The sequence below is a fragment of the Cervus elaphus genome, chromosome X (assembly GCF_910594005.1).
Source record: "Cervus elaphus chromosome X, mCerEla1.1, whole genome shotgun sequence".
Lineage (NCBI taxonomy): Eukaryota > Metazoa > Chordata > Mammalia > Artiodactyla > Cervidae > Cervus > Cervus elaphus.
Window position 1 is genome coordinate 111,866,118 of NC_057848.1, and position 22,965 is coordinate 111,889,082.

Consider the following 22,965-nt stretch of genomic DNA (forward strand, 5'->3'; position numbering starts at 1 on the left):
AACTGGGCCCCAATGAAAGGGCTGAATACTAACCACTGGACCACCAAGGAATTCCTCTCAGTAGGTTCCTGACATAAAGTACACTCACAGCTGGTACGTGGTCTTGTAAGTGCCCTCCCTCCTGACCCAGGGTGGTTATGTGGGATCAGGAGAGATGGGCTACTCAGGTTCTCATGGTTCTACTCTGTGTCCTCCACTGTGCAGCAGTTTTGATTCCATCCCTCCACCTTTCTACCAGGTGCAGAATAAAATGGGCTTCCCAGGCAGTGCAGTAGTAAAGAATCCACCTGCCAATGCAGGAGATGCAAGTGACACAGTTTCGATCCCTGGGTTGGAAAGATCCCCTGGAGAAGGAAATGGCAACCCACTCCAATATTCTTGCCTGGAAAACCCCATGGACAGAGGAACCTGGCAGGCTATAGTCCATAGGATCGCAAAGTGTCAGACATGACTGAGTGACTGAGAACATACACACACACAAGAGGAAAAGTGTTCTCCACAGACCAGCTTTCTGGTTAGGTTTCAGGGAATCCCAGTAGTGAACCATACACAGTAATTAAGAAATAATTATATCCAGTTTTATATCTCTAGAGCTTTATTTCATAGAAGAAATAGCATAGTTATTTTTTAATTTTAAATTTTATTTTTATTATTTTTTTACCAAGTGGCATAGCACATAGGATCTTAGTTCCCTAACCAGGGATTGAACCCATGCCTCCTGCATTGGACGCATGGAGTCTTAACCACTGGACTCCCAGGGAAGTTCAAGAAATGGTATAATTTTTAATAAACTTTTGCCAGTGTAGAACTGTATCACAGCTGAGGGAATCATGCCTGCTTGGATTAGGAAATCACAGCTCAGGTCACTGGTTTACCTTGTGGTAGCCTCTAAATTGTAAGGAAAGGGCCTAAAAGGAAACAAACCATCCCTGTTCTTAAGAAGGTTTCTCAGTGGATTGCCACAAAATATCATGGAGGACAAATGCAAGTTTCAGAAAAGTATGCTTCATATGATCCCATCATCCTTATTTTAACTAAAACAATGACAAACCTATTGGCATATAAATGTATATGTATGTGTTTAAAATTCATAGACAAATACAAAATAGCCAAACATAAAAATAGGAAACAAGATTGACAATGATGGGAAAAAGTGTTTATTGACATAAATGAGATGATTTTTAATTAATGAAAATAAAAATAGAAATCTAAAAAAAAAAAAGCTTCTAAGCCTCAACCTAAACAGTGATGGTGTGGTGTTACTAAGGCTCAGGAGGAGGGACATGGTATTCTTTGGCTTCTTATTCCTCTGATCAGAGTTGGTTGGAATTAGGAAGCCAAAATAACTGGCATAAGAGACTCACAAGACTATGTGTACTCACAAAAGACTGCTTGCTAAACTGGGTTGTTGCCCAGTCTTCCCCATAACTCTGGTTCCTTCCTCAGCCTGACTCATTAAGTACTTTCTGGCTTGGCTGGCCTCATCATTCAACCCTGAGATCCTCCCCTCTTCCCAGATTCTCCTTTCCTTGTGGCCCTGGTTGGATCCCTCAATGCTTTGGGAGTTCCATAATGGGGAAATCCAACTCCTGTTAGACAATTGTCAGCTCCTGGGTCTCAGACAGACCATACTGAACTTTGTGCTCATCAAACAGCTTCTGAAGGGCATTGATGTAGAGTGCATGGTACTTGTCCACTGTCTCCTTGTCTGGCTTCTTTATCCTGGGAATTGGCAGGGGCTCCCCAACTGTGGGGCAAGAGAAGAGACAAGCATCAGACCTCCCCCCTCAACTCAAACTACCATCCCTCAGAGGAAGTCACATACTGAAACTCGGTATCTTGGTCCCCTCTACCTCCTTTATTCTTTCCCCCTGCTCCAACCCCACCCTGTCCCATGTTCTCCAAATACCTGATCTCATGCATGCTTAAGAGAATGAGAGTAAACTTAGGAGAGTGCTGGAGGCATGTGTGTGAATAATGATGCCCTCATGGCAGCTGTCGAACTCTGTCCCTCCTGTGAATGGCCACAACTCTTATCTGCGTAGTTGTCCTCCCTACCCTACCCTCAACCACAACCACCGGAATTCCCATTGCCCATCCCAGCTGTATGCCAGGCCCCCTGGGACTTGAGGGCTGGGTGGGGGGAATCAAGGACCAGGGTGGTCCAAAGATGCTGGAAAGCTTACCAACTGTGGTAATGGGATGATTGAAAGGCAGGAATCCCCAGGATCCTCTAGTGAGGCCCCGGCCATGGAAGGTACAGAAATTTAGTCCCAGGATTTTTTTGAATGTGTTCTGGAAGGTTTTTTGGAAGAACCTTTTCCACGTGCCCTCAGGGAAGGTCTCTTGATTGTGAACTTCATTCTGTCCAAAGGAATAGGAAGGGACAAGGTATGCTCTGCAAAGAGACAGGCAGAAGTGTGAGTTCTTCCAGAAAGCTCCCCACAGTGAAACCCTCTCCAAGGTAGGAAAGCTTTACAATGGCCCCATTATAGGACAAGAATCCAAGCACCCAAGCATCTCCAGCACTGTGTATTATCCTTGCTATGCTCCACATCCCTCCAACTGAACATTTTGAGGGGAGTTGCTGCACTTTGTCCTGTGATGGCAGGAAATGAATCACTAATCTCAGGAAATCTAATTGCCTAAATTGTACACATCCAGAGGATCTTCTTAAACTGTGTGTCTGGACATGTCACTCCTCTCTTGAAAACTCTTCCCAGAACTCCTCACTTTGTACCAGGTGCTTGGCGTGGCCTTTGTGCTCCAGCCTTGTCTCCCTGGCTAGGTTCTTCTCTCCCCAGCCCTTTGTCACAGTCTGCTTAGCCATACTAAGTGTGCTAAGTTCTTACTCGTTCTATGCGTCTTGGTACATCCTACTCCCTCTGCCAAAAATGCCTTCCCTCTGTCTTCACGTGGCTTATTCCATTTTGCCCTTCACTACTCAGCTCCAGTTTCATCCCCTTGAACAACCTCCAGTTCTTTGACTGCCTCCAACTTCTCCCACCCCCCAACCCCTGCATCTAGTGCTTGCTTCTTTCCTATGCTAACACTACCCCAACTCTGTACTATAGTCATCTCCTTGCCTGACTCCCAGTCGACAGCAAGCCAATCAAAAGTGGAAACTAAGTCTTATTCATCTTTGAACCCCTAGGGCCTGGCATAGTGCCTGACGTATTGTCATAGGCCCTCGCTGAACACCTGAGTTCTTTCTCCCCTTTGGTCGGACTGGCAACTCCTACTATATTTCAATTCACAATTCAGATGTCACCCACTTATGAAACTTCTACTTTGGGTGAAAGGCTTTCCATCAGTTGGTGTTCTCATAGTGCTTTGTACATATGTCCATCATGACACATCTTTCATTCAATAAGTATTTATTGAGTTCCTTCTATGTACCAGTCTTTTTTCAAGCCCTCGGAATATATAAGTGAACACAGTGGATTAAAAAAATAATCTCTGTCATCATGGAACTTATCTCTTATTAAGGGAAGACAAACAATAAATAATAATGATGAACAAATAAAAAGCCATATATGTAAAGAAATAAAACTGATGACATATGAGAAGATAATACGTACAATGGGAAAAAACAGAACAGCATGATCAGGATAGACGTTATTGAGAATAGACATTTGAGCAAAGACCTAAAGGCGGTAAAAGAACGAGCCAAACAGCTACTTGGAGGAATAATGTCCTAGACAGAGGAAACAGCTAGAGCAAAGACCCTAAGGGAGGAGCATGTGGCTTTTTTGAGGAACAGCAAGGAACAGCTCTAATGGAGGGAGTGAAGGACCCTCCATTAGAGGTGGGCGAAGGACCAGATCATTTAGGGTCTTGCAGGCCCTTTAAAGACTTTGGTTTTGCTCACACTCTCCAACATAAATCACAGCAGGATCCTCTATGACCCACCTCCCAGAATATTGGAAATAAAAGCAAAAATAAACAAATGGGACCTAACTAAACTTAAAAGCTTTTGCACAACAAAGGAAACTATAAGCAAGGTGAAAAGACAGCCCTCAGATTGGGAGAAAACAATAGCAAACGAAGCAACAGACAAAGGATTAATCTCAAAAATATACAAGCAACTCCTGCAGCTCAATTCCAGAAAAATAAATGACCCAATCAAAAAATGGGCCAAAGATCTAAACAGACATTTCTCCAAAGAAGACATACAGATGGCTAACAAGCACATGAAAAGATGCTCAACATCACTCATTATCAGAGAAATACAAATCAAAACTACAATGAGGTACCATTACATGCCAGTCAGGATGGCTGCTATCCAAAAGTCTACAAGGGTGTGGAGAAAAGGGAACCCTCTTACACTGTTGGTGGGAATGCAAACTAGTACAGCTGCTATGGAGAACAGTGTGGAGATTTCTTAAAAAACTGGAAATAGAACTGCCATATGACCTAGCAAGCCCACTGCTGGGCATACACACTGAGGAAACCAGATCTGAAAGAGACACGTGCACCCCAGTGTTCATCACAACACTGTTTATAATAGCCAGGACATGGAAGCAACCTAGATGCCCATCAGCAGATGAATGAATAAGGAAGCTGTGGTACATATACACCATGGAATATTACTCAGCCATTAAAAAGAATTCATTTGAATCAGTTCTAATGAGATGGATGAAACTGGAGCCCATTATACAGAGTGAAGTAAGCCAGAAAGATAAACACCAGTACAGTATACTAACACATATATATGGAATTTAGAAAGATGGTAATGATAACCCTATAGGCAAAACAGAAAAAGAGACACAGATGTACAGAACAGACTTTTGGACTCTGTGGGAGAAGGCGAGGGTGGGATGTTTCGAGAGAACAGCATCGAAACATGTATATTATCAAGGGTGAAACAGATCACCAGCCCAGGTTGGATGCATGAGACAAGTGCTCGGGGCTGGTGCACTGGGAAGACCCAGAGGGATCGGGTGGAGAGGGAGGTGGGAGGGGGGATCGGGATGAGGAATACATGTAAATCCATGGCTGATTCATGTCAATGTATGGCAAAAACCACTACAATATTGTAAAGTAATTAGCCTTCAACTAATAAAAATAAATGGGGAAAAAAAAATAAAGACTTTGGTTTTGCTCAGAGTGAAATGGGAGCCATCGGAGCATTTCGAGTAGTGACATGATCTCATCTGACTCATGGTGGATAGGATCATGCTGGCCACAGTTGAGAACAGACTCTGGAATGTGAGGGAGGCAAGAATAGAAGCAGGGAGAGCTTTTAGGAGACTTGCAATAATCCAGGGGAGAGATGATGGGGTGGAAAACCAGGGGGTGATAGTTGAGATGGTAAGGGGTTGGCTTTTGGATATTTTATGTAATTATACACGACTATGTCTGTTTTCCATTGGACCGTGAGACCTTTAAGGCAAGGACCAAGTCTTATTTATTTTTACATCCTCAATGCTTAGTACTATGCCTGACACACAATAGCTGTTCAATAACTGCCTTCTACTTTTCAAACCAGATTATGCGCTGTTTGGGGGCTGTATCCATATCTTCTGCATCTTTGCAAACCCCACAGCATCAAGTCCAATGCCTTCCTTGCCCTGGGCAGTTTCTCTGGGCCTCACAGTGCATGGGGTGATATAGTCTAAAGTCCCACTTCCCCAGACCCCCAGCCTACTAGGTAATGTGCAGAAGATAAAGGTCTTTTACTGTTCTTTCTCCAACTTCAAGTTTTAACAGAACCCATCAGAATGTGTCTGGAGGCCCAAACACCCTTAAGGCACAGTGTGAGGGAGTAGAAAGAAGCAATGAGGGTGAAGAGGGAGCCCCTTCTAACACATTTCCAAGAGAGGGCACCATTTTGGAGAGGTGCTAGAGAGTACCTAGGATGCCCTGACGATAGGACACTAGAACCTGGGGACCCACCCTGTCTTCAGTGCCACCTTCACAAAACCTTTACGCTGTTTAAGGAAGACAGTAGAGGCTCCTGGGTGGCACAAGAGGGCTTCAGTAGCTCCACCCACAGAAATAACCACAGCATTGCCTGAGCCTTTCTGGGTCAGCAAATACTTCAAGGCCAACTCACTCACTGGGCACACACCTGCAAAACCAAAGAGGCAAATGACATACAGATGTGGTGCTTGAGGAGGGGATAAGGTGTTCCTTGGGGCTCTTCCTGCTAGAGACAGTTCTTCTGTCTCCTGGCTGTGATTGTTTCCAATCTTCTGTCTTTGACCTGCCCTCCACACCTTGGGTTAGCCCTAGCCTGAGATCGGTCCTTAGGGCCAGCTGCTTGCCTTGGGGCTCTGTGCTACTTAAGTGGGAGCTACATTGAGTTCTGCCTACTTTCTCATAGCTCTATAGCTTGTAAAGCCCATCCTTTCTTCTCTACCCTGGTAACCACAGTGGTCTCCCACTCTCCCCAGGCTGATGTCACTTGAGACTCTAGAGTTCTCTTTCCTGAGGGTAATCAGGAATGGCCACCACCAAACTGCTTCCTCCTTAGAGTAACCTGGTAAAGGTAAGCCATTCCCTGGGGTTTCTAAAGAGTAGGCAGACCTAGGATCCCATCTAAGCCAAACTGGCATGTAGATGAACCGTGGAATGAGGATGACATCCTGTTGCTCAACAACGGTCACAGAGTCTTTCCTCATCTCTGCTTCCCATCTCTGCCCTGTGCTTACTTTCTGCTCTCTCCTGGGATGGCAGACATTGGCTCCAGGCCACAGTGCTTAAGATCCAGATTCGTGCCAACCTGAGAGGCGAGAAGAATCATCCCCTGGGACTCCAGTGGTCCCACTTGGCCCCTCCAGATATAAATATATCTTACCTTTTAATGTTTGGCTTCTGTTGTTTCCTGGTATCCAGAAGGATGGATATTCACCCAGAGAGAAGGACATTTGGCACAGTACCCTGGCTTGAAGCCTGGCATGGGGAAGTTGCCCTGGATTCTGATGGATGCCTATCCTTTTATCCCTTGATATCTTATACAAATTCGAAGGGGTTCTCAGGAAATGAAGGTCATGGGCCAGGAGGGTACAGCTAATATGAAAGTCTCAAAAGTGTCTTTGAGATGCCCTGGGATGAGACCTGCTACGTAAATGACTGCCCAAAAGAAGCCAATTGACATCCCAGAAACAGTCTGGCAAAGTATATCTGAGCTGTCCCATTCATGCCTGATTTTCCCTACATTTGGTTTTGATATTTGACTTCTGCCTTTTCCTTTCCACTTTGGCTTTGATCCTGAACCCCAGACTTCTGCTTCCTCCTCTGAAAGGATTTTTGGCAACTCTTATGAATGCTTTTAACTTACCCTCTTACCTAATCAAACCCTGCCTCCCAGATTAAACCTGAGGCTCGGCCACATATTCCTGTCACTGGCCCAGTGTGCTTGGCACTCATTTTCTACTAAGTGTTCTTCCAGCAGGGAGTGAGTACTGGACTGACTCGAGGCTTATTAAAGTTGGAGCCCCAAGGTAGGTCAGAGAATGGAATGATCTCTTATACTCACCCATTGACATCACATATTCTCGTACAAGTGGGATCCAGAAGATCCCTTCCAAGGTCGCTACATAAGGAGTGATGGCTGGGAAAATCCGAGCAAAGCCAGTGGTCTCAGTGGCAAAGTTGATGAAGACACCATAAGGGAGTACACCATGGGGGTGGTTGACAATGATATAGTTGTGTCTGGGAGAGAGGTCATGAGTCTTCACCAGCTGTTAGAGGGAGATCGAGTCAGAGCAGTAGATAGAAGGAAGAGAGGACATGTGGACTCAGAGGCCAGCAGGTAGCCTGTGTTTCCCTTGGGGAGCCCCTAATCCTTATTCACTGTGATATTGTCACTCTCATAGAATTGCCAGGGGTTATCATACTCAGTGAGGCTGATCTGAGTTTGTCACTGTGAGGCAAGGTGCTATTCACTCATTTCCCCACCTGCCCATCCATCTTGGGACTGTACTCTATATTATGCCTCTGGGTTTTGACCTCCACTGTTGTCCACAGAAGCCTTTGAAAATATGGGGCTGAATGGGGAGCAAGAGTCTTGGCAACAGGGACTGAGGCCCTCCAGAGGAAGGGTCGTTACCTTTACTGGGAAGTAATTTCGGAAATATTTCCAGATTGTCCAGTTTCGTACCCAAGCGGAACGTCTACCACCTGCAAGTACAGAGGGAAGGGAAGAGCAGGTGAGGTCTTGCCAATCCCCGTACTTCTTCTGGAGGTGGAGGGATCTTCCTAATGTCCTCGGGTCACAGGAGGGGGCTCCTTTTCACATTTCCATGTTTCTTGGGCATTGAGCTATAAGGTCTATCCCTGAATCCAATCCTCCAGAAGACACAGGCAGCCCCCGCTCTTCTGGAGCTGCCAGAAAGGTGAGAGAGAAATAACATGAGGCTGGGAGCACCCACTCAGAAACCAGTCTCTTAATTCTTCCTGGGCAGCCTGGCCAAGCCCTCTATTCCTGCTGAGCTTCGGACCCCTGTCTCTCTTCTCTTCCCTCTCTCCTTTGCCCTTCCTCCTCTCTCCCTCACTTCCACTCCCTGCCCTCCTTTCCCTTTCCCCTTCTTTCCTCTCCTCACCTCTTCTCCCACTGCCTCTCTCACCCTTCCCTTCCACCCTCACTCCGTCCCTGTGGTTCCATCCTTGGCACAGACAGGGATCACTGCTCTTCCCCTGTTTCTTACCTTGATTGTGGGTGTTCCAGTCATAGGCGAGCCAGGCTAAGGCGAGCACAGACACCATCCAGAACTTAGTGAACACCAGAAAGTAGGGTATAAGGATAATAGGAATAGCTCCTGAGGGGACACAAGGGGTTCATGCCCTTTAGTTCCCTTCAAGTTTAATACACATCTCATGATCCCAGTCTCTGCTCTGTAGTGAAGAAGCAGGTCAAGGCCAGCATGAGACTGTTCTTCCCTCATCCCCTCCACTCCCCATCTCCCTCCTAGCTCTGCTGTGGTCCAGGATGACCTCTGAGTTCCTGAATCTGGGCCCCCTTGATGACTGTGATCTTAACTGAGGAAATGGCAGAGCCATGGCATTCTCAGAGTAGGTCCTCAGCTGGGATCAAAGGACAGCACTACTTGGCAACTGAAAGGAACAGCATCTTGTGCCAAAGGCTGACATCCCCATTCTGAGACCTCAGGAAGTCCTCAACCCTCCTTCCTTTGTCAAACTGCTCTGCCAGCACATTCCAGTGGAGAGGGGCTGCCTGCACTGTACAGGCTGTTTGATGCTGAGAGGAAAATACATATTATAAACCGCTTTACTGTGCTCAATTTCATCCCATTCAAAATGGGTCAAAAGTTCAGAAGGGGGAAAAATCATCTCTGTCAGCAAAGGGTCACAGCAGACTGTGAAATGTGAATGTGATACATCTTACAGCTGTGGGAATTGAATTCTATTTTAAAATCTGCATCCATGAGAAAGAGGGGCTCATACCCATATTGTGAATTTTAAAAAATTCAGCTAAAGGAATGACTTCATTGACCAGATAACCATATCACAGTAGATAAAAAGTTTCAGAGAAGGGGAAGAAACTCAAGAGTCACCAAACAGCAGATATGTCTCTTGCATCTTGGACTCTGATGGAAATAACAGGAAAAAGATGGAACGGGCATTTAAAAAAAAAAAAGTCATGTTGTGGGTTAGAAGAAATCTTAGTGATAGGCTGAATTCCCCTTACAAGATCTGGCTGAGATGGCTGTTGTAAGCATGCTAATTAAATAAGAAATAGTAGGGGGAGGAATTTTATGGGAAGCTTGCCATGGATAAAAATCCTGCTACCTCTGACCCTCACAAAAGATGAGAGTAAATTTGCTGGGTAAGCCTCAGAAGAAAACTCAGATAAAATTAAATATGAATCATTATTAATTAAAGGGAGCCTAAGTATATAATTTCTTTTATATCTTACTTCTAATAAATTTAGTTTGTATCACCAGCAATCAGAAGAGCGCTTTGCATGCAGTAAGTGTTCAACAAATATCTATAGATAGACTGAAAGATGAAGAAATGTTTTCTCTTTTCAATATTAGGTAAACTTAAATGATTAGTGTTTAGTCAGCATTTGTGTTGTCTAAATCCAATGTTATTTTGGAAGTATAGATGGGTTAATTTCATGCCTTATATCTGATCATTTTCAGTAATCCATCAGTCCTAAAAGTAGTCTACTGAACTGGTCTGTTCCAGTTGAGCTATTTCAAATCCTAAAAGATGATACTATAAAAGTGTTGCACTCAATATGCCGGCAAATTTGGAAAACTCAGCAGTGGTCACAGGACTGGAACAGGACCGGAGTTTTCATTACCATCTCAAAGAAAGGCAATGCCAAAGAATGCTCAAACTATCACACAATTGCCCTCATCTCACATGCTAGGAAAGTAATGCTCAAAATTCTCCAAGCCAGGCTTCAACAGTCTGTGAACCGTGAACTTCCAGATGTTCAAGCTGGATTTAGAAAAGGCAGAGGAACCAGAGATCAAATTGCCAACATCTGTTGGATCATTGAAAAAGCAAGAGAGTTCTAGTAAAACATCTACTTCTGCTTTATTGACTATGCCAAAGACTTTGACTGTGTGGATCACAACAAACTGACCTGTCTCTTGAGAAATCTGTATACAGGTCAGGAAGCAAGAGTTAGAACTGGATGTGGAACAACAGACTGGTTCCAAATAGGGAAAGAGTACATCAAGGCTGTATATTGTCACCCTGCTTATTTAATTTATATGCAGAGTACATCATGAGAATGATGAATTCATCATGGATGAATCACAAGCTGGAATCAAGATTGCCAGGAGAAATATCAATAACCTCAGATATGCAGATGACACCACACTTATGGCAGAAAGCGAAGACCTAAAGACCCTCTGATAAAAGTGAAAGAGGAGAGTGAAAAAGTTGGCTTAAAACTCAACATTCAGAAAACTAAGATCATGGCATCTGGTCCCATCACTTCATGGCAAATACATGGGGAAACAGTGGAAACAGTGACAGACTTTATTTTGAGGGGTCCAAAATCACTGCAGGTGGTGACTGCAGCCATGAAAGTGAAAGAAGCTTGCTCCTTGGAAGAAAAGTTATGACCAAACTAGACAGCATATTAAAAAGCAGAGACATTACTTTGCCAACATAGTTCCATCTAGTCAAAGCTCTGGTTTTTCCAGTAGTCATGTATGGATGTGAGTTGGACTATAAGGAAAGCTGAGCACTGAAGAATTGATGTTTTTGAACTGTGGTGTTGGAGAAGACTCTTGAGAGTTCCTTGGACAGCAAAGAGTTCCAACCAGTCCATCCTCAAGGAATCAATTGGAAGGACTGACGCTGAAGCTGAAACTCCAATACTTTGGCCACCTGATGTGAAGAACTGACTCATTTGAAAAGACCCTGATGCTGGGAAAGATTGAAGGCGAGAGGAGAGGTGGACAACAGAGGATGAGATGGTTGGATGGCATCACCGACTCAATGGACATGAGTTTGAGTAAACTCTGGGAGTTGGTGACGGACAGGGAGGCCTGGCATGCTGCAGTCCATGGGGTCACAAAGAGTCAGACACGACTGAGCTACTGAACTGAACTGAGAGCCATATCTCAATAAACATCACTCCCCTTGTGAAATCAGTTAGAACTACAGATGTGGCACCTCAGAGGACCATAAGTGTCCTTTGAGGGCAATCTTGCCAGACCCAACCTGTTTGAGTATCATTGGTGTCACTTATGGTGACAAAAGGGAGATTTAAAGAGATAAGAGAAACAGGCTAAACATGGAAGGGCTTGACTTTGTGAAACAAGGAGTTTTGTGAAAGAAAGCAAGGGTGTCTGAGGCAAGAATAAAGGACACATTTGTGTATGTGTATGTGTGGCACTATCTTAGACATTATGGCCTTGACACAAAGAGATGCTTCCAACACCTTGTCCATGTTCAAGTGAGTAGTTTTGGAGTGGATTATCAAGGAGGAAGTACACATAAGGCAGGCTCTTAATTTAGTTTGTACTGAAGATGGCTAAACCATTCTAATAGATGTATAGCATGGTATCTCATCATCGTTTTTATTTCATTTCCCTTATACCTAATCATGCTTAACAATTTTTTATGTGTTTACCTGTCTTTTGTATATCCTTTTTGGTGAAGTATCTATTAAAATATTTGGCTCATTTTTCAATTGGATTGTTTGATTTCTTTGTGAGTTTCTTTATACAATCTGGATACAATTTCTTTCTTTTTTTTTTTTGATACAAGTATTTTATCAGATATGTGATTTGAAAACATTTTCTCCAGTTTATGTTTATCTTAAAAAAACTTTTTTTTTGGCCATGCAACAAGGCTTGTGGGATCTTAGTTCCCAGACCAGGGATTGAACTCAGGCCCTCAGTGAAGCACAGAGTCCTAAGCACTGGAATGCCAGGAAATTCCCTGTGTTTACCTTTTTATTCTCTTAACAGAGTCTTTCTTAGAGCAAAAACTTTTAATTTTGATGAAGTCCAATGTATCATTTTTTTTCTTTTACAGATTGTGCTTTTGATATTAAATCTAAGAACTCTTTACTTAACCTCAGGTCATGAAGGTTTTCTCTTACGTTTTTTACTACAAGTTTTATGTTTTACTTTTTAGACCTGTGATCCATTTTGAGTTAATATTATAATAAGGTGTGAGGTTTTGGTCAAGATCCATTTACTATATATGGATAACCAATTGTCCCAACATTGTTTATTGAAAATGCTATCCTTCCTCCATTGAACTGCTTTTGCATGTTTGTCAAAAATCAATTGGCCATATTTGTGCAGGTCTGTCTGGACTCTATTCTGTTCCATTGATCCATGTGCTTATCTCTTCACAAATATATCACTGTCTTGATTACTGTAGTTTTCCATTAAGTCTTGAAACCAGATAGTGTGATCCTCTAACTATTCTCTTTTCAAAATGGTTTTAGATATTGTAGTTCTTTTGTTTTTCTATATAAATTGTACAATCATCTCGTCGATGCTTATAAAAACACCTGATGAGGCTTTTCAAATTAAACTTTTTATTTTGAAAAAGACTTAAATAGAAAATTTGCAAGAATAATTTAATAAAATCCCACATAAGCTTCACCTAGATCTCTTTATTGTCAACATTTTGCATTTGACTTATTCCTAAATATAAGTATATAAATATGTTTGTATTTATAGTCCATTGCAGAGATCACAATGCTTTGCTCCTAAGTAACTCTGTATTTTCTAAAAATTAAGGCACTCACAGTGCCATTATCAAATTTGGGAAATTTAGTATTTAGGAAAAACTGTTATCAAATGCACTCTGTTGGGATTTTTATTTGAGCTGTGTTACATTTATAGATCAATTTTGAGAAGAACTGACATCTTTGAGTTTTCCAATCCATGAACACAGTATGTCTCCATTTAGGTCTTTAATTTTATTAGCATGTTATTGTTTTCAGCCTACAGATGCTGTACAGGTTTTATTAAATATATTCATAAGTATTTTATTTTTGGAGGCATTTAAATGGTATTGTTTTTAAATTTTTATTTTCAATTGTTCTCCGCTAGTATATAGAAACATGGTTGACTTTTATGTGAGATCTTGTGACCAGGGACTTTGTTAACCTCATTTGTTAGTTCTTAGAGGGTTATTTTTTAGTATATTTTTAAAATAGGTTTAGAAATATGTAATCTAATGGGGTTTTCTACACAGATGATCATGTTATCTGTTAATTAGTACAGTTTATTTCTTACTTTACAATCTGTATGCTTTTATTTCTTTTTCTTCTTGCTTTATTGCTAGGACTTTTAGTATGATGTTGAATACAAATGGTGAGTGTGGACATCCTTGCTTTGCTCCCCATCTTAGGGAGAAAGCTTTCAGTTTTTCACCATTAAGTATGATGTTAACTGCAGGTTTTTTTTTATAGATGCTCTTTATCAAGTTGAGAAAGTTGCCTTCTATTCTTAGCTTGCTGAGAGATTTTGTCATGGATTAAAATTTGTCAAATGCCTTCTGTTTTTCTTTTTTGCTTAAATCCAAGATAGCAAATTTTATTAATAAAATTTTTTTTCAAATGCTTTTTCTCCAACAATTGATATAATTGTGTATTTTTCTCCCTTAGGTGGTTAGTATGGTTAATATTGTTTTTCAAATATTTACACTTGCATTCCTGGAATAAAGCCTACTTGGTCATGGTATATTACTCTTTGTAATATATTGCTGGACTTGATTTGCTAGTATTTTGTTGATGATTTTTGCATCTATATTCATGAGGGATATTGGTCTGTAGTTTTCTTTTTTGTGTTGTTTTGTCTGGTTTTGGCATCAGGGTCTGGCCTCGTAAATGAGTTGTTAAGTGTTCCTCCCTCTTTTATTTTCTGGAAAAGAGTATGTAGAATTTGTGATATATCATCTTTAAAATGTTTGGAAGAATATGCCGCTGAAACCATCTGGATCTGCAGATTTCTGTTTTGGAAGTTTACAACGTTCCAAAATTAAAATTTAATTTAATTAGTAGTTATAGGTTACCTATTTCATTTTGGGTGAGTTTTGGTTGTTTGTAGTTTTCAAAGAAGTCATCAAATATAATTGTTAACTTGCTTATTTATTTTTTCAGTTTCAGAAGTTTTCACTTTGAAACTCCATTGTTAGGTACATAGACATTTAGGATAGTTATGTCTTCTTGGTGAATTGACCCTTTTACCATCTACTTTACCTTGGTTGTGGCTTTAAAAAGATAAACGTGTAGAGCCTCAAATTACTAATGATTACTAGCTTTGGTTAAAGATGGTGCCAGTATGAATCTAAGTGGGTCCTTTCTTCAAATCATCTCTGATTCATCTTTCTTACTAACTTTCCCATAAAGTAATAGCAACATTTATTGTATACTCATCATGTAAAACTAAGTATTGTACATGTGCATTTTATTTAAGCTTCATAAAGACCCCATTAGGACAATGAGCATTCTCATTTTGTGGACGAGGGACCCAGGTTCAGAGAGGTTCAACAACTACTTAAGGTCACACAGCTAGCTGGTGGGTGAGCCAGAGTTGAGAACTCACACTCTTCCTCCAGAGACTGAGCTCTCCCAAAGGCCTCCATCTCAACACTAAGACCAGGAGACTGTACTCTTAACTACTGAGCTCTAATCATTGCTTTCCTTTAGTCAATTATTAATTTCTGTCAGTTCTGTCCTTCAAACGTCTTTCAAATTATTCTGTTCCATGCCTCCATGCTACCACCAGTCCAAGTTACCACTCTCTCTTTCTAAGCCAACTGCCAATGTCTTCTAATAGGTTCCCTGCATCCGTTTGAGTCATGATGCAACCAGAAGGCTAAATGCAGATCTCTGTCCTTCTACAGCATATAAGCAAGAACATGCCTGGCTTGTCAAAGAGACATTTCTGCAGTTCAGTGATTACTTAACGGATCAAAAGTGATGATAAAAATGAGAACTGATGGGGGTTGGTGGTAATTTAATAATTCAATAACTCACATGGCTTCTGGTGACTCTTAGGACCAAGTCCAGTCTTGTAACCTTGGTTCCGAAGGTCCTCCATGATGGAGTGCCTGGCCACCCCCTTGCTCTCTGCATGCCACCAACCTGTTCTACTGTAGGTTTCTTCTACCTATTCTGTTCTCCAGCCTCTAGGCTTCTGTGCATGTTGTCCCTTTCGCCTGGAAGACTCTTCCTTCAGCTTTTTGCCTGGCTAGTTCTTATACATATTTCAGACCTCAGGATAAATGTCAGTTTCATCATTTTGGAGATATCTTCAACTTCTCTCCCTTTCCAAAAAAAAAAAAAAAATCTCTCCCATTCATCATTCTGCCTCTGTCTCCATTGCTACTGCCGTGGTCCAGAACTTGATCTCCTCTGGTCTAGACTGCAGTCTTTTATCTATTCTTGCCTGCTGATCTCTTCCCCCTACTCTGTTTTCCATGCTGCTGCCAGATTTATTTTTAACTAAGCACAGTTGTAGTGTTGTTTGCCTCCTATGAAACCTTCAGTACTGTCCCACTGCTAACAGGATGAAGTCTGAACATGTTAGTCAGGCATTTAAGGCCCTCCATGGACCGGCCCCGCTCACCTTCCTAGCCTCATCTCTCAGCACCAGCACTCATACCCCATATGATCTAGCTTGTGGTCCCCAAACCACTGTAGGGACATGGGGTGATCTGAAGTGGTTCATAGATGGAAAGTTATTTTAATATGTAGTGAATCAAAGTGAGTTCATGGTAGTGGTATAAAGTTTCCTATTAAAATATATTAATTTAGGTTATAGGAGTGAGTCAGTTTGGGGGAAAATGTTAAGTAATAATAGTATAGGTGGTACTCAGCTGTGGAAAGAACCAGAAGGTGGGATGCAAATGACTGAAGAATGGGAAACAGAGGTTCAACCACCTTAGTCTACTCTCCATTCCCTCAACCCATCATACAATGTCACATCTCCATGCCTTTGGTAGTATTTGTTGAGTCTTTAAGAACCAAAAACTATTTTAAGTACTTTACATATGCTTAATTAATTTTAAGTCATATTAAGACATAAAAATAAAATTCCTGCCTTCCAGAAACTCATAGTCTAGAGGGGAAGATTGATACCATAAATAACAGATATGCCCCAGAGGGTGAGAATGATACAGTCAGGGTTCAAATGTCATTATATGGGAACCATTCTTTACTACAACCTAGAAAGGTTTATGGGCAACCTAGAAAGGTTTCTTGCAGAAGGTAAGACTTAAATTGAATCTTGGAGGAAAAGTAGGGTTTTGACAGATGGATTAGTGGCAAAAGGGCCTTCCACAAGCAAGGAAGAGCTCAAACAGAGGCCTAGATATGGAAGAGTCCAAGGTCTGTGAGTAATATCATAACTTGCAAAAGTACAGGGAATATGGGAAACCATGGAATAGAGGATGATGCTGGAAAGGAAGCCGAGGAACTCAGGTCTGATACTTCTTAAGGGAATGAGAATCCAGATTCTCATCAGAGGAAGAGCATGATCATATTTGTGCATCAGGAAGATTGTTTGAAATGACTGGGAGCAGGAGAAACTGAGGGAGGGAGGTCAGCTAAGAGCTGCACTGTCTTAGATGAGAGATAGTGAGAACCTGAAATAGGCTACTATTTCTGAAATCAATTTGAAAGATATTATGGAGGCAGAATTTTCAGGGTTTGACAGTTTATTGGATGTAGGGGAGTGAAGAAGAGGTAGTAGGGAGTGATGCTTTGAAAGGGCCTGTTTAAATGCTGGGAAGGAAAAAAAAATAAATAAATGCTGGGAAGGTATCAAAATTTCTATTTGCCTCATTTTCTAGGATCTAGTTACTCATTATTCTTTTTGAAGGTGCAATGAAATCAGAGTCTAGGGTGCCTGTCTCAGAAGTGGTAGTCACTCTTCTGCTGATTAAATTGATTTATGGCAGAAACCAATACAACATTATTAAGTAATTATCCTTCCATTAAAAATAAATACATTAAAAAATGACCAATAAACATATAAAGACATTAAAAAATGTCTTATGAGGTGGAGTAGTTGGGCTCCAAGTAATGTCAATTCCTATAACCCCCAAAAATAAAATGAACACCTGTTGAGGGTTTTCTTTGATTATCAGAGTGGTCTTGGGAGCTCTGTTCTACAATGGTGGAGGGTGAATGACTTACTTGCACAAGGTCACATAATAAGTAAATGGCAGACTTGGTCTGTTTGACTCCCAAGACTGTTCTATTTTTTGTAGTATCAGCAACCAGAGAAAGGAGGCAGGCCCATGAAAAAAAGGATTTCCAGGAGAGGGAGAAAAGAACAAGAGGTAGACTTAAAGGTCTTTACTGAGGAGAAGAAATGTGGAAGAATCAACTGTGTCAAGCCTGGTCTTGCAAGAAATATAATATTGACAAGGCATGACTCCTGTTTTCATGAAGCCTATTGGGTAGAGGAGACAAAGGGTGTAAAGGCTGCTATCCAACCAAATTTTACAAAGTGCAGAGATTTTCAGAGACAAAGTAGTCTCAGGTTACCAGGAAAGCGTTGCAGAGAAGGTATGACTTGAGCAATATCTCAAAGAAGGGATTGTCCATAGATAGTTCAGGAAGGGTGATCAGGGAATTTTTTAAGTGGAGGAAATAGAGCAAAAGTAAAGGAGTGGGAGAGTAAGTATCCTTCCCATTTGTTCTGTGAATAAGTTACCTGGAATACAAGCTCCAAGTAGGGGGATGAGCTGGCAAAGAGTTAAAACCAGAGAGTAGAGAAGGTCCTCGAATGCCCCGGATGACACATTTTTACCTCATCAAGTAGGCAAGGGAAAATCAGTGACTATTTTTGAGCAGTAGAGGGCTGTAATCAAAGATGCATTTGAAGGACTCTTCTGGATGTAAGCAGTGGAATATATTGGAGAGGGTGGAGAGTAGAGGGCCAGGAAAGAGGATATTGCAATAGTTTAGATCACTGGTGATACAAGCCCAGCAAAAGAGAGACAGATGGAGAGCCATCCTTTAAATGGAAGCTGGGCCTCAGAGAGGCTCTCAGGAGCATTGCTGAGTTTCAAAGGTCATGAACATTTGTATTTCCCCAAACCATCTTTTCATTCCTCTCTTCTCACTTCTTTCCTCCTTCTTGTCCCTCTGCCTTTTCTCTTTCTCTCTTCCCTACTCCCCCCCCCTCCACTTTCAGTGGTGCTCAGTAATCAGTCATTATTCTGACCATCATTCAGGAAGGAGGAGAAATGCTGAGGATGACTCTGAGCAAGACAGAAAGAATGAAGGAAAGAGAGTGAGAAAGAGAAGATAGAAGGGAATTAGGAAGGAAGAAGGGAGGGAGGAAGGAAGGACACTGTTTTTGTATGGAGCGTTTATTGTGAACCAGGCTTGAGAGGATGGGGATATGGAGGCTTAGAAGGGTTACAGTACCTGTCTAAATTCACAACAGCTAGTTGTTAACCAAGTTTGACAAACTGCAGAACCCATGTCCTTTTCACTGCGTCACACTGCTGCCCGTTCCTGCCTTCCCTGATCCTGTTAACCTTGTGTAATATTTTCTAGTGGCTTCATTGTGTCTGTTCATTTCACTTAACACAGTCAATCTTACAATGTAATGATTCACTTATGTGTTCAGCACTGATACCTGGAATGGGAGAATGGTGGAATGAATGATTATTTTCTCTTTGTTACCAGATAGAAGAGCCTATACTTGGCTCATTGTTGTAGTGTCACAAGGACAGCCAAAATCTTATACTTTGTAATTGCTCTGTAACTGTTGGACAGATTTGACTGTCTTAGGCATCTCTGTGGGTATCATACACTGTTACATGTTTTAGCTACCTTGATAACCTCCAAGATCCAGGATTTGTGTTGTAATTTCTAGCATAATCACTAGAAGAAGGGAAACAGGATGTATAGTAACCTAAACTAACAGAAGACAAGTGGAATGATAATCAATCTAAAAGAAGTCAAAACAAATGGCCAATGAGTATACGAAAAGATGCTAAAGTTCACTAGTCATTAGGGAAATACAAATTAAAACCACAATGAGATATCATCTCATTTCATTAGGATGGCTACTAAAAAAAATAGACAATAAAGTAGTGTTGGTGAGGATGTGGAAAAATTGAAACTCTTGCACACTGTTGGTGGAAATGTAAAATGATGTAGCTGCTATGGAAAACAGTATGACAACTGCACAACAATTTTTAAAATGGAATTACCATATGACCCAGAAATTCTACTTCTGGGTATATAGCCAAAAGAATTGAAAGCAGGCTCTCAAGGAGATATTTGAACACCCATGTTCATAGAGCATTATTCACAATAGCCAGGAGGCAGAAAAAACCAAAGTCCATTAATGGATAATGAATAAACAAAAAATGGTATATACATATGATACAATATTATTCAGCCTTAAAAAGGAAGGAAATTGTCACAACATGAATGAATCTTGAAAACATTGTGTTAAGTGAAAGAAGGCAAAAGATGGCAAAAAAAAGGCATTTTTTTTGTGAAATCACAAAAGGACAAATAGTACATGATTCCACTCATATGAAGTGGGACAGAGAGTTTTTCACTCAAGACACATAGGTGCCATAGCTCTTCTAGGATGGCTGGAAGCTGGTAAGATTGGAGGGTGGGGGGTGTTACCAGGAGGCTAGTCCTTATAGTCTTGGATCTTTATACATTCAGTGCTGAACATATCCTTTATCCTAGCTCATGTCCTTTGAGAGGGGAAAAGGAAGAAAGAGAAAAAATACTCAAGAAATATGATTTTTGGGGAGAAAAATGAAAACATTATATTGAGAAGCTCTCCCCAGAAGAGCCAGAACAATCTAGGCACTTGTGTTCAAATACCATACAGAGATTTTCCAGGGTGGGACTGACCCCACACCTAAAAGGCTCAGCTCATACAGCTCTTCTCTGGACCTCTTTTCCTTGCTCTCTCTGCCCATCTTTGCCCACTCTTTCTGGGGTCCAGACTTGAAATGACAGATGCCACCATGATGTTAAGTCTCTTAGGACATTCTGGTGACCCCCAACTTTCCTAACTAAGGGCTGGAACTTGTTAAGGGGTCTTTTTGAGGAAGTTAAACATAGATGCAAAGGACAGCAACAATAAAAAATGAAACACTAGAAACAAATAAATTTATAGAAAAATCACTTCCTTCTCTTAATGCAACTAGAGTCAAGTTATTGATAGGTTAAGGGCTTAGCATGATTTGATTTCAATAAGGCTCACTAAGTCTTCATCTTTGGGTGGCCATGGACTTCTTTGTTAGTCTGGTGAAGCCTATAGATCACTTTTCTGAATATTATTTTTAAATGCACAAAATAAAATACACAGACTTACAAAGGAAACTCATCATAGTTAAACATAGTTATCAAAATATTGCAAAAAATGTGGTACAGTACATGAATTCTTGATTTGTGCAGTAGATAACCACACCTAATGGTAGTTCCAATAACTATTGGAATTCAGAAGTGGTAACAAGCATAAATGAACTTTTGAGATGCCTGCAACAACTGGCATGTGAAATTTAAATCTCTATGATGTCTGTTACTGACAAATTTACAGATACTTCTGTGGTTTGCTGCCTACGTTCATCAATTCAAGACGAGGTTAGTGAAAATAAAGAGGTGATTTTTTTCCTTCCAAATTCAACATTGTCCCTCCCTGTCTCATTCTAGGTCTATGTGCATGCTAAGTCGCTTCAGCCGTGTCTGGCTCTTTGCGACCCCATGGACTGTAGCCTGCCAGGTTCCTCTGTCCATGGGATTCTCCAGGCAAGAATACCTGAGTGGGTTGCCATTTCCTTCTCCAGGGGATCTTCCTGACCCAGGGATTGAACCCTTGTCTCTTAACTCTCCTGCATTGGCAGGAGGGTTCTTTACCACTAGTGCGACCTGGAAAGCACTAGTGTCTATAGGTCTCTAATTAAGAACCTCTGCTCTACAGGGACACATATCCTCCCACAGATTGGACTGGGCAGCCTCCTATCCTGTCCCATCCTTCAGGATGAAATTTCTCCATGTCCAGTTTCCAAACTCGGCCCTGTAATCGGCTGCCCACAAAGACCTGGTTTCTGACTGGGAAGAGCTTGGAACTCTCAGCCCATTTGCCCAGCACTGATAACTGATTTTTTGAGTCTGTTGAAGAACTGGCCCTTTCTCAAAATTCCGTCTAATGAGTCACTCAGGCAGCCCGCAGCTTTTCCATAATTCTCTCATCATAATAAAGAAAATCACCTTACATCTGCCCAGTACCAATTCTGCCCCTGTCCCCAAATAAGACTCTTTTCAGCTAGTTCACAGAGGGGCAGTTCTGAGAGAAGGCTGGGGTGGACTTTAAACCAGAACAACTGCAGCTTCACTCCTGGCCTTTGTGTTCCTCAGTTGGGAGGAGAGATATCTAGTGAACTCAACAATGGCCATCTCTCTGGGTGGAGAGGCACAGTCCTTCCCAGAGAGAGAGGACTGACCAAATGATCTCTTTAGAACCCTCCCAAACTTCCCTAGTGGCTCAGACGGTAAAGTGTCTGCCTACAATGAGGGAGACCAGGGTTCGATCCCTGGGTCGGGAAGATCTCCTGGAGAAGGAAATGGCAACCCACTCCAGTACTCTTGCCTGGAAAATTCCATGGACGGAGGAGCCTGGTAGGCTACAGTCCATGGGGTCGCAAAGAGTTGGACACGACTGAGCAACGTCAATGTCAATGTCAATCATCTGGAGATTCTTGCTCTCTTTCTTCATTTATTCTCTGTACTCTCCAGGCCCTGGGGTTCACTCACCCAAAAAGACATAGACTGGCATCCACTGCAAAACAGAGAGGGTCTGGAGGATTTCCTGAAGATTCAGCTGGGAGAGGAAGGCCATGGCCATAGTGCTGTTCTGTTGTGGCAGGAAGCCCAAACAGAAGGCCAGTGCCTGTAAAGCTGAGCCGATTATAGGTGCTTTGCTTTAATCTCATTACTGAGTCCTTTTATCTGCTGGAGGTTTTACTCTTGACCTAACCTTTTCTCCAGTCTTCCCTGTTCTCTGCCCCACCCTGACATCCTACACACATATTTAGCTCCCTAACGTGCATCCTTTCCCCAGGGATACTCAATTGCCTTGCCTTGGGGTGGTTCTAGCTCTGTGTGTGTGGGAGGGGGTCCCTGATAAATTAGTGCAGGAAAAGGGAATGGCTTAGGCCTCAAACGGGATCTCTGAAAAGGAGTCTGCTACTTTTCCCTGCTTAAGGAAAAGAACCTGGTGATCACACTTTTTTCTGCCCTGGTGGATGCTCTTTGACTCTGCCTGGCTTCTGCTGAGAGCTACCTAGTTGACTAGAGCCTTTTTCTGAGTGAATATCTAGGCTTCTCAGATTCCTCCTTGTGCCTCTGTTCCCAGGGTCTCTGAACCAGCGACCAGTGGGAGACACACTGCACAGAGTGCAGACCTGGCTTCCAGTCCAGGTTCCACCAAGTTCCTCCCAGGACACTGGGGGGAATCATGCCATCTCTCTGTTGTTGGAAGGCTCCCCAGCAGTTAAGGGCATGGACTT

At 42.0% G+C, this 22,965-nt stretch overlaps 1 protein-coding gene across 1 annotated transcript; it reads right to left on the reverse strand.

The window, feature by feature from the left end:
- Positions 1-1,134: 1,134 nt before the first annotated feature.
- Positions 1,135-22,370, reverse strand: DGAT2L6 (diacylglycerol O-acyltransferase 2 like 6). Its single transcript, XM_043897608.1, has 7 exons — positions 22,211-22,370; positions 8,655-8,765; positions 8,057-8,127; positions 7,484-7,688; positions 5,899-6,073; positions 2,187-2,398; positions 1,135-1,747 (listed from the first exon to the last, which is right to left on the reverse strand). The coding sequence occupies exons 1-7, from the start codon at positions 22,299-22,301 to the stop codon at positions 1,593-1,595; spliced, it is 1,020 nt and encodes a 339-aa protein (XP_043753543.1). The 5' UTR covers positions 22,302-22,370; the 3' UTR covers positions 1,135-1,592.
- Positions 22,371-22,965: the final 595 nt, after the last annotated feature.